Genomic DNA, 17,028 nt, shown 5'->3' with positions numbered 1-17,028 from the left:
TGAGTGCCCCTTGGATATGACCCAAAACCAAAAAAGAAGAAGAGGAAGAAGAAGAAGATGATGATGAAGAAGAAGAAGAAGAGAAGAAGAAGATGATGATGAAGAAGAAGAAAGAAGAAGAAGAAGAAGAAGAAGAAGAAGAAGAAGAAGAGAAGAAGAAGAAGAAGAAGAAGACAGAAATGGGACGTGCCCCCATGACCTTCCTTACAAGTGTTCTACTTACTTTTATCACTCCTCTTAATTACTGATTAAAACTTTTTTCTTGGGCCTGGAGAGATAGGCACAGCGGCGTTTGCCTTGCAATCAGCCGATCAGGAACTAAGGTGGTTGGTTCGAATCCCGGTGTCCCATATGGTCCCCTGTGCCTGCCAGGAGCTATTTCTGAGCAGACAGCCAGGAGTAACCCTCTGAGCAGCGCCGGGTGTGGCCCCAAAACAAAACAAAACAAAAAACTTTTTTCTTTGTAAACAGCATAAGGACATTAGACCATTTCAGTAGACGTTGTTTACTTGGTATTTATTTGTTTTTCTAAGCAGTAGGGGTGGAGTGTGATGGAATGGGAGGTACAAGAGAGGCTGCTGTTGTTTTGCTCAGAGGTCCATAATTGAGGTTATATGTGACTCCCATAGTTACCCAGGATAAACCCACTATTTAGCCTTTATATCTTTAAAAACTCAACTGCATTAAACTTCATAATAAAAAAAAATGAAACACTGCTTGCAGACATATATTTCCTGGCATCCCAAGACTTGAAGTTAAGCCCTGAATAGATGACCTCAGTCACTTAATATTTGTGCTGCAAATTTAAAGAGGTTACATGCGGACTTTGGTCATAGTCTTCCTGGCTTTCAAAGGGTATCACATATTGAGGCTGAAGAATACTGCAACAGGCAAGTTGCTTTGCTGTGGCAATCCAGTCAATATGTTTTTTGATCCCCAGCACCTTATATGTCCCCAAGCCCCGACCCATAGAAATAATCCTTGAGCTCAGACCCAAAGTAAGCCCCACACCATATGGTGGCAATAAAACAATAAAAAAATAAAACCAAGCAACAAAACAAATAAAGATGCCCAGTTTGGAGCCTAAGGTTAGGGAGAGTATGAGGGTAATATGAATGTCCACAAGGATGGCTGGTCTTTTGCATCCCAACCCCATGATGACTGAAAGATCACCAATGACTTAATTAACTGCACATCTGGCTGTTTTAAATGATGGTTCATTTTCTGTGACTATATACTATGGATATGAAAAACGCAATTCCTGAATTACCTTTCTTTGTTTCACCCAAAAGGAAGACAAATGATTTATTCGGACTTCTCATTATCAAGAACTTACTGGGAAAGCTTACTCTCATAGGTCTTATAAAGCTTTCATTTGACAATTTTTGATTCTATCCTCAAGATATTTTTTTTTTTTTGGTTTTTGGGCCACACCCGGTGGTGCTCAGGGTTACTCCTGGCTGTCTGCTCAGAAATAGCTCCTGGCAGGCACGGGGGACCATATGGGACACCGGGATTCGAAACCAACCACCTTTGGTCCTGGATCGGCTATTTGCAAGGCAAAACGCCGCTGTGCTATCTCTCTGGGCCCATCCCTCAAGATGTTTTAAACTTTTTTTTTTTCAGGAAATAGACTTACTCTAGTTAGATCTAATTAGTTAGGTGTCCCCCAGGAAACCTAATTTTCAACTGAGGAGCACTGACATTTTAAAAACCAATGTTATTGGGTCAGGGTGATAGCACAGCCTTTCATGTGGCTGATCCAGAACTTACCTCGATTCAATCCCCGTTTCTCGGTGTTGTCCCATATTGTCTCCCAAGCCAGGAGCGATTTTTTTTTTTGGGGGGGTCACACCCACCAATACTAAGAGTTACTCCTGGCTCTATGCTCAGAAATTGCTCTGACAGGCTCAGGGAATCATTTGGGATGCCGAGATTCGAACCACCATTTTCCTGCATGCAAGGCAAACGCCCTATCTCCATCTATCTCTCCGGCAAGCCAGGAACGATTTCTGATCTCATAGCCAAGGACTAATCCCTGAGCATCACCAGGTATGGCCCCACAAACAAAAAATTAAATAACTAAATTAAAAAACTCAATGCTAACAACTGAACAATATAGAGATTATAGAAATACATTACTAAAAATACAATGGGTTCCTACTTAGAAAGTTTCTTGAGCCTGTGGACTATTTACAAAATCAATACCTCATTTTGTAGCTACAATGTTTTAATATATTACTGTCACACTAATCCTTACCCCCTTAATTGAAAATGATGTTGCTAATACATAGAAATATTTGGACTGTGAGTCCCTACTCTAGAATTTTCCAATAGTGCTCATCATTTTTATGAAGATGGATATTTATAATAATAGCCCCCAAATATTCCTTTTTTGGTTTTTTTTGTATTTTGGGGGGGGGTCACACCGGCAGCACTCAGGGGTTACTCCTGGCTCTATGCTCAGAAATTGCTCCTGGCAAGCTCAGAGGACCATATGGGATGCCCGGATTCGAACCACCCGACCTTCTGTATGCAAAGCAAACGAATTACCTCCATGCTATCTTTTCCTCCCTCCAAATATTCTTATAGTTGTAGCTGCTTAGAAGTGGTGACAGGTAGCATGCAGAATAAAGACAACAAGAGTCAAAGTCATACAAAAAAAGAAATTCCAGAAGTATTATATTAGGGATATAATTGACATAAGCAATGTCAACAGCAGAGCTTAATCCAATCTAAAAAGAAATAATGGTAAAATTGTATGACTTTTTATTCTTGGGGACTAAAATTCAAGACACCATAAATCGTGATTGAAGTGCTTATATTACTAAAATAGAACACAGAATCTCATTAACACAAATGCAAAGTTTCTGTTATAATTGTGTTAGTGACCCATGTTTGTCCTGGGTTACTAATTTTTCTATTTATAATTAAAATATGAATAACCATGTCTTCTATAATACTTTAAATGGGACATTTTGTAATACTGTAGTGTATTGTAATAATACATAATTACATTAAAATGTAATGTATAAATAATATAATTTATAATACAATATTATATATAATATATAATATAATATTGTAATCACTTTTACGTCGGGAACATAGTATTATCTAATGTCATTTGCAACTTTGTTAAATGTCTATGAGTAGGTGATGCCTTTTATAAAGGTATATTTAAGTATTACTAGGCTTCCTATATTACCCCACTTACAAAAGACTATGTTTTGGATTTTTGAGGGGCAGGCTGTTTGCTTGTTTTGTTTTGGGCCACACCCAAAGATGCTCAGGGATTACACATAGCTATGCACTCAGAAATTGCTCCTGGCTTTAGGGGATCATAGGGGATACCAGGGATTGAACCCATGTTTGTCCTGGGTCAGCTGCAAGCAAGGCAAATGCCTACTGCTGTGCTATGCTTTTTTTTTTTTTTTTTTTTTTTTTTGGTTTTTGGTTTTTGGGCCACACCCGACTGTGCTCAGGGGTTACTCCTGGCTATCTGCTCAGAAATAGCTCCTGGAAGGCACAGGGGACCATATGGGATGCAGGGATTCGAACCAACCACCCTAGGTCCTGTGTCAGCTGCTTGCAAGGCAAATGCCACTGTGCTATCTCTCCGGCCCCTGTGCTATGTTTTTAATACATATTGTGTGGTTATTTTTCTTAGTAAAATATAAATAGATGATTTTCTTTGTTTTTAGGATAGCCAGAATTCAAACCAAATAGTCAGATTGAGATAAGCCTCTTCAGACCTCAGCCTCCACTATACATATACCTGCACTGAAAGCTAGGCTCCATTATGGCCCAGTTGTCTTGGCATGGCATGTGTTGTTATTTCAAGGTCACAGGAGGAAAGCACATTAAATCATTGGTCAATGTGCTCCCAATGTGAGCAATTGAGGTGGTCCTTCCTTATCAAATGTGAACGTCTCATTTCCCTGCCCAAGTCACCTGCCTTTTCTCCTCTTCTCTGTGCCCTGTGAGTCACCACTGTGCTTTAAGAGATAATCCAACAACATACACTTTATCTTTATAGAAACACAAAAATGGACATATTTTTCCATTATGTTTGACTCTGCAATGAAGTACTAGGATGTGAGTTTAACATGAACTCATTCCTTCCGCTGCAGCAGACAGATGGACAGAGGCATTCCAGTTTGTTTCCAGTCTTTTGTCTTAGGAGCAGTTTTGGCATTTCCTTTAGGAAACTGGAGGTGGTGACCTAAGGTTTCCTCAGTGAGCACACTTCTGTTTCCCACAGTCAACCTTACCAGAAATGACATTACCTCTATGAGGTGAGATTTATCTTCATGTCCCAACTGTGTCCTGTTCATAGTCAGTGATACTTAAAAGCACAAATCTGAAATGTAACAATAGCACTGAAGAGCCCAATATGCCAAAAAATATCAAATTTAATTTTCAATGAAGAGAACCATAATACAAATAAGGATTAATGGTTACCGTAATTCTGTGATGTTTGCTAAGCCACTCTTGTTCTTATTTTATAATTGAGAAATTAATGACTAGTATGATAAAGCTTTCCTGACATGGTGAATCATAAGCTTTTAGATATGTGATTCTCAGTCCATATTCTAATCACTTGTTTTTAGATTATATTTATGCATATATGTTAAAACAGAATAGTTACACTTAATTTGATCTGGCTTGAAAGTCATTTTAAACGTAAAACAATTACATTTTGCTTTTCAATATGGTATTTAAAGGTGGTGGTTTTTTTCATCTATTCTTTACTACTCCTCAGCGTGAGCTTATTGAAGTTTCTCTTCCTGAAAAAAGACAAGTGGTTTTTAAATAAACCACACTTTTTTCGCAAGCCTAGATTTTAACATCTTTTCAAGAATAATAGAACTTTGCCCTGGTCTGTGATCCTAAGGATTTATGCAGTCAAATATAGCGTTTTAATAATTACTATTAACAAATGCTCTTCACAAAGAAATCTTTAAAAAAAACATCAGTTTATAATGTTTAAAAGTTGATAATACTATGTGCAAAATGATCGAGTAAAAGTCAGAAACCCATTAAATACTATTTTTTTAAAGGCCTTTCTACATGTAATTGCACTGGAAACCCCACTAAGAGACAGGGCTTCATCTTTATTCTTTATAAAACTTAGGAACATTTTCACCTATTTAAAGAAAAAGGAAAAATTTCCAGCATTCATTTTCTATTCACTAAAGTAATGCTTTAAAGGGCACAAGAGGGTGATAAAAAATACAACATTCAATAGCTGTTAACACAGGTTAGAAAAAAATTCAATAGAATACCCCTCTGCTGAAACAAATACATTCAATACTCGTGAAAAGTATTTTAAACAGAACAAAATTATAATATCCCGATTGGTTGAAATCAATCACAGAAACTCCTAAAGAAATGAACGTCAAATAATAGTGCCAAAGATAGAGTGATGAATTTGTGAGACAAACTAAGATTGTGCTTTATAAAGTTTGTGATTCGTTGTTTCTTTCCACTTGGCCTGCTTTCTCTGATACCAAGGTTCAACCCCAGTACAATACTAGAGATTGTGGACTTGCTTCTGAAGATTTCAATTAGAATGAGTATTATCCTGTGACATTTTTCATAGTAGAAACTTTGGCCTCAGAAAATAAGTAGCTAACATCTCTCCACCTCCTCATCACATCTCTTCATCTCCTCATCCTCGCCTACCTACTTACTAATCTTACCAGCTGCACATCATCCAAGAAATAGCCTGTGCCCAAAGGCCTAGCTCTAATGAAGGCGAGGAGGGTTATAAAGTAATAGAATTTTGAGGAGGGATGTGAAGGGCAAAGGAGGGGTGAACTATGTAACATCTACCCAGACAAGCAAAGTGCACACACTTGGATTGGCAAGTAAAGTGAAAGAAACGACCTCAAAACACTCGAGAGAGTGAGTTTTCACATGGTGACAAGACACTGGCCTTTATGGAGATTCCCGAATAAACAATCCTGTTCAGGAGCTTGACAATGCTAGACCTTTGGCTCAGTGCAAAAATCAAAGAGCTCCAGGGAAGAGGAAATAGATTCCAGGCCAGGACCCAATCTCCACCCTTCCCCAGTGCATTGTCACCGGAACTCACTCTAAGTCACCAACACCCAGGACCACCAGGCTGATTCCAATGTTTCCTCCAAACTCGGGCAACTATTGAGATTTATTTTTTCTTCAGACACTGCAGTGGTGGATGACCAGGCGATGAGCAATCTGTGGTGGACCAACATGTCTCAGTTTTAGGGATGATGAGTTGATATTGCCAGAAGACATGATAGTCTCTGGGTTGTCCCCATCATCCTTCTGGGGATGGGAGGAATTGTCTGATTTACTGCGACTGAATTCCATGCCCTGCGATGATGGGACGTTTGAATTTGCCTGTGGAGTCCCCACTGGCGGCATTTGCAGACAAGACATGATCCGGATGAAAAGCCTGCGCATCTCCTTGTTGGTCAGTGTATAAATGATAGGGTTGGTGGCAGAGTTGATCACAGCCAAGACCAAGAAGTATTCCGCTCGGAAAAGGATGTCACAGGTTCTTCGCCTTGCAGCCACATCCAGCAGGAGTAGGATGAAGAGGGGGGCCCAACAGGCGATGAAGACACTCAAAACGATGATCACAGTCTTGAGAAGTGCCAGGACTTCTCAGAGCTTCTGCTGGCCTTGGAGATGTTCTTGCGAAATGTCAGACGTCGGCTACGAGTCCTGACCAACGAGTAGATCCTGCAGTAGAGGATGACGATAGAAAGCAGGAGCAGAGTGAAGATGGTGGTGCAGAAGAGGATATAGTGCTTGTGGTAGAGGGGAAGCACCGTGGAGCAGTTGGACAGTAGTCCCGATGCAGTTCCAGCCCATGATGGGCAGGCCCCCCCAAGATGAGAGAGATGACCCCAACAGCCACTTGTGAGCAGAAAAGAGCGGGAGCTGTTGCTGCCATTGTGGAGTTTCATCTTCAGCATGGTGATATAACGTTCAATGGCAATGGCCAGGAGGCTGAACACTGAAGCAGAGAGAGCCACAAACATACTCCCTTCCCGCAGAAACCACTGGGCAGGGGTGAGCTTGTAGGTGGTAGCTCCAGACAAGAGTAGATTGGCTGTGTAGGCCACTCCTGCCAACAGGTCAGAGAGGGCCAGGTTGCCAATGAAATAGTACATGGGTCGGTGGGAATTTCTTGGTTTTCCAAATGGTCAGCAGAACAAAGATGTTTTCCTAAGATGATGAAGCAACCAGATGAGAATGAAAACCACTGAAGTCCTTTTAAGGATCATTCCCCCTGTCTGCGCTGGTATTCAGCTTGCCTGTGTAGTTGTAATGCCGAACAATGATGTCATAGTTGACATAGTCCGAGACGGAGCTATGGAGGACCTTGACCTGTGGGACACTGGTGGACCCCATAGTTTCCACTAAGCCCCCAAGAACCAGTGATGGCGCTTCTGCAGATAAGTCGCTAGAGGGCGACGGCCGAAAGAGTCTTTCAGTAGCTGCCTGGTACGGGAGACTTAGTTATCCAGATTTAGATATTGTGTCGCTTCTCTGCCTCAGAAACCTTAAACAAGTTACAAAAGGAGAGAGAGTTAGGGAACAAGCTACAGCATATTGGCATAATTCATTCTAGCTCAAATATTGCTCCAGTTTTGTGGGGCCCATTTGTTTAAGGGCACCTGGGGAAAGCCCTGGGACAGGGACTCAAAACAGATGTATGAAAGGTAGAAGGAGTAAAGTAAAGATGCTCTGGGTTTACTCCTGGCTCTGCTTTCAGGACTTCTGCACCAGGCGGTAGGTAATTTTGGGGGGCAGGAGTGGACCCCTGGTCTGCTGGGCGCAAGGCAAGCACTTTACTATCTTTCCGGTTCATAAAAAAATTTTTTTAAAGCCACAGTTCTTGGGAGGCAAAGAAAAGTTAAAAAAAAAAGAAAAGAAAAGAAAGAAAGCAGAAAGCAAAAACAAGATTTTAACCGAACTTAAAATGTTAAGTCAACTCTGAATTCTCCCTGGAATCATATGCATTCTTTTGGAAAGTGGGAACCTGGGGAGCCTAATCCCTTTCCTTCCTCTCTTGCCCCCTCGTTTATAGGGAGCAAGGGCTCCAAGAGGGTCCTCTAGCCCCATCCCAGGGTTCCTCCCATTGAAAAACTCCCAGCGGTAGAAAGGATAGTGCACTCTAATACTGAGTACCCCCACCCCACAGACCACCATCTCCCCCCAAATAAAGGAGGTGAGATCCTAGTCACAAATTGCCTCACAGGTAATTAAATATGCATGAGAATAAATGGCCAGCCCTAAACCCCTCTCTGAGGCTATGAATAGCTCTGGAGCAGGAGCTGTGCTGAGGGTCCGAGGGCGAAGCAAGCTTTGAGCAGCCAAGTCCGCCTCCCAGTCGTGGGGTAAACAGGAAGCTTAGTGCCTCCGTGAAGCAATTGCCTTTGGGTTCTTTTTTCCCTCCCCAGCCCCCCACCAGCCAGTGCAAAAAAAAAGCAAAGATCCTCAATGGCAATCATTAATTGCCAAAAATTGCATAAATTTAGTATACAGTTCTATTGTTTAAGAAGTCTTTTTATAGTTACTGTATATATACATAAAAACATATAAATATACAGATATATTTATGTGTATATATATAGTCACCCAAACACAGAAAAAGAGAAGTTACATTGCAAACGATAACACGCGTGCCTTTCCATTTCTGTTTTCAAGTGCTAAACTATTCTCCAAAAACTCCACTGAAGGTTCTTCCAGGGCTAAGCTTGAGGGTCCATTTTATTGAACATCCTTTCCCCCAACACTAGGGCACACTCAAAAGCTTGGGGTTCACGAAACAGGGGCAGAAGGGAGCAAAAATCAACCTGGATATCCATATCAAAGGTCCTCAGACCTGTGATCCAAATGGAGAGGCAGAGACAGCCAGCAGTTCTGGGACTTTAGCGACTGCTGGCTCCACATTTTGGATCTATCACCCTCACTTTTGGCTTTGCAGTCAAGAGTTAAAAAAAAAATCACCACCCCCATCTCCCATATTCTTTGTCTATAGGATTTCCCAAATCCAGTGCTTTCCCATTCTCTCCTCCAACCAACCGCAGTTTCCACTGCGTCCATCCTACAATGGGGGGACTTAGCTCTTGTCCAAAGTTTAGCAATCACAAGTGTCCCCCAAGAACCACCAGCCCACAGATCCCCGACTTCTCTTGTCCTATCTAGAAACGGTTTTGTGCTCTTGTTTATATTTAAAAAGATATATATTTAAAAAGAAAATTTATTTATGACCCTGCAGATCCCACCAGTAGGAGCTGGCAGACAGGCTGGCACCAGGCGAGGTGCCTTGGACTTACCTCTTTCAAGCTGGACGAAGCTGCGTTTGCAGAACTCCGGGTGTGCGAGCTCTGGGCATCTTGCAGCAGCCCCAATGCCGGTGGCACACTTGGTCCAACTTTCCCAAATCGGGGAATACCTCTCCCCCACACCTCCACAGTCCACACTCCAATCACCAACCAAAGCCCCGCACCGACCAGGCGAGCTGCAGTCTCCCCAAGCGACCTGGCCCAGCTGGGTGGGCTCTTTAGGAAGAGAAAGGGAGGGGTGATTGCTTCAGCCCCCCACGCCCTCAGCCCTCGGCTGGGGCCTCTGGATCTCCTAAAAAGCCAAAAACTCCTCCCAGCTCAAGCGAAAAAGCAGCCGCCGGAGGCGGAGCCAGGTCCTCGCTGGTCTCTGGGCTATAAATCAGGGTCATCGCCTCCTGCTACTGTGGTTGGCTGAGAATGGTCGCCAGGCTTTGTGAAAGGGCAGAAGCCTTGGAAACTTTCCTCTGAAAGTCCTAGGGGCCAGGGGGAAAGCCTGAAATCTCAAGGCCGGGTATCCCACTCTCTGGGAGGACAGAAAAGGGGAGTCTGAGTGCCCAGAGACTGACTGAGAGCTCTGTACTAAAGCAGAGAAGCTTTAGACAGATAAGATTGGAGAGGTGTTCTAGAGGTCTGAAGGAGACGAATCCTGGGGTTCCTTAATTTTTTGCCCTCCTATTCCTTTCTGCAGCCCTATCTCGGTGCAAAACATATGCATGCACACACATACACACAGTCATGCAAACACACATACACACATGCAGGAACACTCACATATGCATGCATACTCGCATGCACACAAACAAGCACCCCCTCTCTCTGAGTGGTGAAGCTTGATGTGGGCTTGGTGGGGGGAGAGGTGGAGAGGTGGGGTGGTTTGGGTGCTGCTCAGGACATGGTGAAATGGGCCAGCGCCCTGTGGGGTTTCCCCTTCCTCCACAGGACGCAAAGTCAGGTTGTGTGTGTCCCAGATTTTGGCCAGTGGTCAGGTCTTTCAAGAGCTGGATGGCTGCAGTGTCCTGAGCAAGTCTAGCTACTTAGTTTGTTCTGAGATTTGCAAAGTGGCATGCTCTAAAACCGGGAAAGCAAAGTGGGTGTCCTGGCTGGAATGGGAAAAGAGCAAGGGATTTTCTTCCTTTTTTAAAGAGGGGTGACAATTAAAAAACCCCTACAACATCCTACCCCCCCCCCCCAACTTGACTGCTCACCGACTGGCCTCTGCTTTCTCAAAGATGCCACTTCAGAAGGTGTGGCTGCCAGGAGTCTCTGACAGCTCTGCCTGGTGGCAAGTTTAGGGCACATCTCTTTTGCCCTAGTGTCAGAGACGATTTCTGTCTAGTCCTTCATCTTGCTGACTTCCCATTCGGCAAAGACGAAGGCAAAAAACTTCTTCACTGCACAGTTTCAGTGACAGGCACACACCCTGTACTTGAGTGATTCAAAAGGAGACTGACCTTGAATGAATAAACAACAGACCCCAGGCTTCTGAGATTTCAAAAGCCTGTGAAAGAAAGAAGAAAAAAAAAAAAACTCAAATGACGGTTGATTCACAGGTGCCTGAAAACCTGCCTTGCACCCCACACACTTGCGAATTCAGCAAGAGTGTGTGTGTCATGTAGAAACTGACATAACAGGCTAAACTCTAGAATTTAGTGACTTCGAAGACTTCCCTTGAAAACAGACATAGGTTAGGACCACAAACTTTTGAGTTCTTTAAAGGGAAAGGGATGTAAATAAATTGCCTACCCTGTCTGCCTCAGACTGGTTTCACTGAGCACAATTGATGTGGGCAGAGAACATTGCAGATCATTTTATTGATGAGGAAAAGGTCAAGCTCTAGTTTGAATCACTTCCATAGCCCAGCAGTCGAGGTCCAAATTTGGGCTTTCAGGCACAAATAGTTCAGCTAGCTTCTAGACCTGACTGTTGTAACATTTGCACTAATTCTCAATGCTTACAAAATGTTTGCCGCAAGATGCTAATGAAAGCCCTTTTAGAATCACTTATTTCCTGAATGCAAGAGCAGTGGAGGGGTTTTTTGAGGAACTTAGGTGGTGGCAACTTTGCACAGTAACTTTATCAAAACCATGAATGTAAATTAACACTGTTGTAGCATATGAAAGTTCTCATCTCTGTGTGGCCAAGGTTGAAAGCAGAGGTGCAGGGTCCAGAGCGGATGGCACAAGTGGTAGGGCATTTGCCTTGCACGCGCTAACTTAGGATGGATCATAATTCGATCCCCCAGCATGGTGCCCCAGGCCAGGAGCGATTTCTGAGTCCATAGCCAGGAATAACCCTTGAGTGTCACCTGGTGTGGCACATAAAGAAAAAAAAAAAAAAAAAGAAAAGAAAAGAAAAGAAAAAAGAAAGAAAGCAGAGGTGCAGAGACAGAATAGCCTGATTCAGGGGGCCAAAGAGATAGCACAGTGGTGGGACATTTGCATTGCAAACAGTCGATGCAGGACCAACTTTGTTTCGAATCCCAGCATCCCAGATGATCCCTTGTACCTGCCAGAAGCAATTTCTGAGCACAGAGCCAGGAGTAACCCCTGAGGGCTGCTGGGTGTGACCCAAAAACCAAAAGAAAAAAAAAATACCCTGATTCAGTTAAACAGGAAAAAAAAAAAAACAGCAAACTCTTTAAGAAAATGAAGGGAAAGGGAAAGAAAGAGAATAAACTCTTTTAGTAAGATGACAGAGAAGGTAACCCTTCTTGTTTATAGCTTCTTAAATAGGGAGATAAGGGAACATTTTACCTTGGGTTTAAGGAACCAAGGTGGTAAAACAGAGAATGGGAAGAACAGAATATTTCAATATCTCTGCATATCCTGGCCCATTAGCAACATTCCACACCAACAATTTTTCTCTGGGGGCTTTTTTCTCCTAATCTCTCTCTACCTGGATCCCTGCTGGCTCTATAGAACTGTTTCAACACTGTTGTAAACATGCTACCTAAATTATAATAACAATTTAAAGTATCACCTTCCTAATAGGGTGGAGCTCGTGGAAGATAACAACCAGCAGATATGAACTCACATTTCTATTCTAAAAAAGATTTAAAAGGGGCCAGTGAGGTGGCGCTAGAAGTAAGGTGTCTGCCTTGCAAGCGCTAGCCAAGGAAGGACTGCGGTTCGATCCCCCAGCGTCCCATATGGTCCCCCCCCAAGCCAGGGGCGATTTCTGATTGCTTAGCCAGGAGTAACCCCTGAGCATCAAACGGGTGTGGCCAAAAACAAAACAAAACAAAAAGATAAAAAACAAACAAACAAAAAAAGATTTAAAAAAAAAACCTCAGCACCCTCAAAAGGTTGCAACAGTAGTCAGCAGATTAGGCTCTTGCCTTGTATGCAATCAACCCAGGTTAGCTCCCTGGACTTCCATATCACTTTTCCAAGCCTGCAAAAAGTGATTTCTGAATGATTCCTGAATGCAACGCTGAAAGTAACCCTTAAAACTTCTAGGTGTGGCAAAAAAAAAAAAAAAAACCAAACAAACAAAAAAAGATCACTAGCATCTGACCTACCTCAAACAAAGAATTTTTGTCTGATTATTTTTTTTAGTTTTCAGCATGTGATTTGGGTCTCATTAACATTGGTTCTTAAACTTAATTTAAAAAATTAAAAATAGGGCCCAGAGAGATAGCACAGCGGTGTTTGCCTTGCAAGCAGCTGATCCAGGACCAAAGGTGGTTGGTTCGAATTCCGCTGTCCCATATGGTCCCCCGTGCCTGCCAGGAGCTATTTCTGAGCAGACAGCCAGGAGTAATCCCTGAGCACCGCCGGGTGTGGCCCAAAAAACAAAAACAAAAACAAAAAATTTCACCTAATTGAATGGATGGTACAGAAATTATTTTTCCCCCACATATTCCTATTCCCCACCTTCCACATACATATGAATAGTCCCTCTCATGATAATGCCTTACCTCTTCCCCATCTTCCCTGTCATTGATGACTTCTCTCTATAAGTTAGGTACTGCTGGTATTCAATTACATTTTACAAACAAGGTAATTGAGTCCTAGTGATATTAAGTAATATAATTAACATGGAATATAAAAATAAACAAAGTGGGAGCTTTCAAGCACTGCTCCAAAATACCTCATAACTTATCCACTAACTTCCAACATGGCAAAAGAATCACAAGGTAGAAGTCAGTTCACTGATTCTTTTATTTGTTGGGTTTGAATCCATAACTTATGATGCTTGGTGGGTGAATGCGCCTGGTTAAGCCTCCTGGATTTCCTTCTGGCAATGCTGGGGAGACATAATAGTGCCAGGTATCAAACCAGGAATCCTGCATGTAAAGTATGCTCTCTTGAGCCATCTCACAACCCAATAGTCCATTTTTTGTGACTATAGTTGGTGAGGATGATATTCAGTATTGATCTGGTTAACTTTTTTCTTTTTCTTTTTCTTGTTTTTTGGTTTTGTTTTGTTTTTGGGCCACATCTGGTGACGTTCATGGATGACTCCTGATTATGCGCTCAGAAATCGCTCCCGGTTTGGAGGACCATATGGGATGCCAGGTCTGTCCTAGGTCAGTCACATGCAAGGCAAATGCCCTACCACTGCTCTATTGCTTCAGCTCCTGGTTATCTTTTTTTCTTATTAAAAATGTTCATTTTTATTTCCTCCTCTATTGCCCTTCCTTTGTTATTGGAGATGTTGCTATTTGACAGACCAGGGATTTCATACTGATGTATGACTATAATTAGTGATTACACATTATTTTAATTTTTAAATTGTATTCATGTATTTTAAAAATTAACTGAAAGATATGCAATTTACACAGTTATTTTAGCAACGGTGCACCTGGGGGAGGGTCGAACATCATACTGAGATACTCTCACACTCTTCTGTCATATGTAGCAAGACTTGCTCCACTTTAATGGTGATGCTCACTCAGAATCACATGCTTTATTGAGGCCCAAAAATTAGTTATGAGTGTCATCGTGGTGTGCTCCTGCGGAAGATCTCCAAGGTTTCATCTCCTGGCTACAGGGCTTGTACATCTTTTTTAGTTACAGGGCTCCCTGGCCACTGCACCCTTATTGTAACTCATCACCCAGAGAGAACAAAAATCACTTATAGACTAGGGTATTTCAGACTCAAAAACCAGATTTGAGAGGCCGGAGAGGTGGTGCAACGGTAGGGCGTTTACCTTGCATGCGGCTGACCCAGGACCCAACTGGTTTGGATCCCCAGCATCTCATATGATCCCCCAAGCCAGGAGTGATTTCTGAGTGCAGATCTAGGAGTAACCCCTGAGTATCACTGGGTGTGGCCCCAAAACAAAATAAAATAAAGCAAAAGAAAAAACCAGAGTTGATATGCTAATTTATTTATTTTGTTTGTTTGTTTGTTTGTTTTATTGTAAGGGTTAGGAACCACACCAGGGGTTATTCCTGGCTCCGATTTCTGGCTCATAATCTCTGGTTCATGAATGTCTGATAGCACTTGGGGAACCATATGTGGTACTAGTAATTAGATGTGTGGCTACAGAAAAAGCAATGCCTGATTCCCTGCACAATTCCTGAGTCAATGTTTTGAATAACAAAATATTTTCATCCGATTTCTTGGTGCTATTCATTGTTATCATGCAAATACGAAGTAATGATGACCATTTTTGGCAAAGGCAGAAAAAAGACAAAGCTGTTGGCAGCAAGGGCTTCCTTGACAGATGCAAGTTTGAGTGCCAACTCAGGTCTGTCTCTTCAGGAGAGACCTTAAGAATTGCTATGTGGGGCCAGAGAGATAGCATGGAGGTAGGGTGTTTGCCTTGCATGTAGAAGGACGGTGGTTCAATCCCGGCATCCCATATGGTCCCCTGAGCTTGCCAGGAGTCATTTCTGACTTAGAGCCAGGAGTAACCCCTGAGTATTGCCGGGTGTGACCCAAAAACCAAAAAAAAAAAAAAAAAAAAAGATAATAATAATAATTGCTATTGTCTGGTTGCTAGCCCAGTTCCCTTTTTTACTCTTGCCTGGAAGGCAAGCCAAGTGAGGTTATCATCTGAGTTCCAATTCATACTGAGATTCTTGAATTCCAAATTTCAGATTTCATAGCAGCTTTTCAAATCCTGTTCCAGTATCTCTCTTTAAAAATTGTCAGATAAGGGGCCTGAGAGATAGCATGGAGGTAAGGCATTTGCCTTTCATGCAGAAGGTCATTGGTTCAAATCCCAGCATCCCATATGGTCCCCCATGCCTGCCAGGAGCGATTTCTGAGCGTGGAGCAAGGAGTAACCCCTGAATACTGCCGGGTGTAACCCAAAAACCAAAAACCAATAAAAAAATTGTCAGATAAGGGACCAGAGAGATAGCACAGCAGAAGAGCAATTGCCTTGCATGCGCCAACCCAGGAGGAAACCAGTTTGATTCCCAGCATCCCACATGATCCCCCAGCCTGCCAGGTGCGATTTCTGAGTGCAGAAACCAAGAGTGACCCCTGAGTGCCACTGGGTGTGGTCCAAAAAATAACCAACCGACAAACAAATAAATAAATAAATAAATAAAGTTTAAAAAAATAAAAAAATAAAGAAAAAATGGTCAGATAAGGACCAGAGCGATAGCACAGCAGTAGGGCATTTTCCTTGCACACAGTTGGCCCACAATTGACTGTGGTTCAAATCCCAGCATCCTATATGGTGCCCCAGCCTGCCAGTAGCAATTTCTGAGATTAGAGCCAGGAGGTAACCCCTGAGCATCACCAGGTGTGGCCCCAAAACAAAAACAAACAAACAAAAAAGTCAAATAAAACACTAGGCAATATTTGGGACATGTGTGTAAAAACAAATTATATGTTGCTAATCTTCAAGTCAGACTTCACTGAGTGAACTGTATTTCCTTTGCTACATCTGGCAATTCTACTTCTTCCTACATTCTCTTACCAAAGTTTCCTTTTCAACTCACTTTACCAGTACACAATCACCCAAAAAGGTTTAACCCTTTCCTTACTGGTTTATTTATAGGATAAATAATAACCAGTTTCTTATTTTCCAGAGAAAAGAGTATTACCGCTTTAATTATTTATTTACTTTTTTTTTGCCTCTAACTTCCAGTTTAATAGCTATTTTATCCTCCTACCTCCTGCCTATATTTTTGTCTTCCCAAGCATCACCATATTCCCCATTACATTTTTTAAGACTCAGGTTGGTGATTTCTTCTCCCCTATCTTGAACTCTTGCTCTCTGATGAGTATCTTAAATAGAAAGTTTTTTGTATTTCCTCTACACAAAAATCATTTTCTGCCCCTAGTTATAGCAGCATCTCTCATTACATATTTAGTAGACTATGATTAATCTTTGGCCCCAGACAGATGGGTTTAACCTGCGCATATTGCTAAGTATTAAGTCATCTTGGCTGGCTAGGTGCTTTTCAGGCAATTTTATTAAATTACTTTGATCCTCAGTTTCTTCATCTCTAAAATGTTTTTTGAATGACAGTTTCTCTTTCAATTCTTGTGATGACTACAGAGCTTCAAATGTGTAAGGAATGCTCCAAGTTTCCACCACCTTTCAACATTTGGTGTGCTGTCTTTACATTCAGGTTCCTTTGTCATTCAAATAAAACTATTTTAAATAAAATTAACACATGCATGGCTGAAAAAAACAAATGTTACTACATTTCCAAGGAAGAACCTCAGTTCTAAATCTCCTCCAATCAATACTCCACTGCTTTGAAGTCTT

General features: G+C 42.1%; 1 protein-coding gene across 1 annotated transcript; it reads right to left on the bottom strand.

Moving 5' to 3' along the window:
• Positions 1-6,183: 6,183 nt before the first annotated feature.
• Positions 6,184-7,473, bottom strand: S1PR1 (sphingosine-1-phosphate receptor 1). Its single transcript, XM_049765600.1, is given in 10 exon segments — positions 6,184-6,360; positions 6,362-6,403; positions 6,406-6,648; positions 6,651-6,839; positions 6,841-6,879; positions 6,881-6,898; positions 6,900-7,175; positions 7,177-7,221; positions 7,224-7,274; positions 7,276-7,473. Coding segments are annotated over 10 exon segments (1,212 nt in total). The 5' UTR covers positions 7,408-7,473.
• Between the last annotated feature and the right edge of the window lie 9,555 nt (positions 7,474-17,028).

Source organism: Suncus etruscus, chromosome 19 (assembly GCF_024139225.1).
Source record: "Suncus etruscus isolate mSunEtr1 chromosome 19, mSunEtr1.pri.cur, whole genome shotgun sequence".
NCBI classification, from domain to species: Eukaryota; Metazoa; Chordata; class Mammalia; order Eulipotyphla; family Soricidae; genus Suncus; species Suncus etruscus.
Note: the sequence above shows the minus strand (reverse complement) of the source record. Positions and strands in the feature narration are given on the sequence as shown.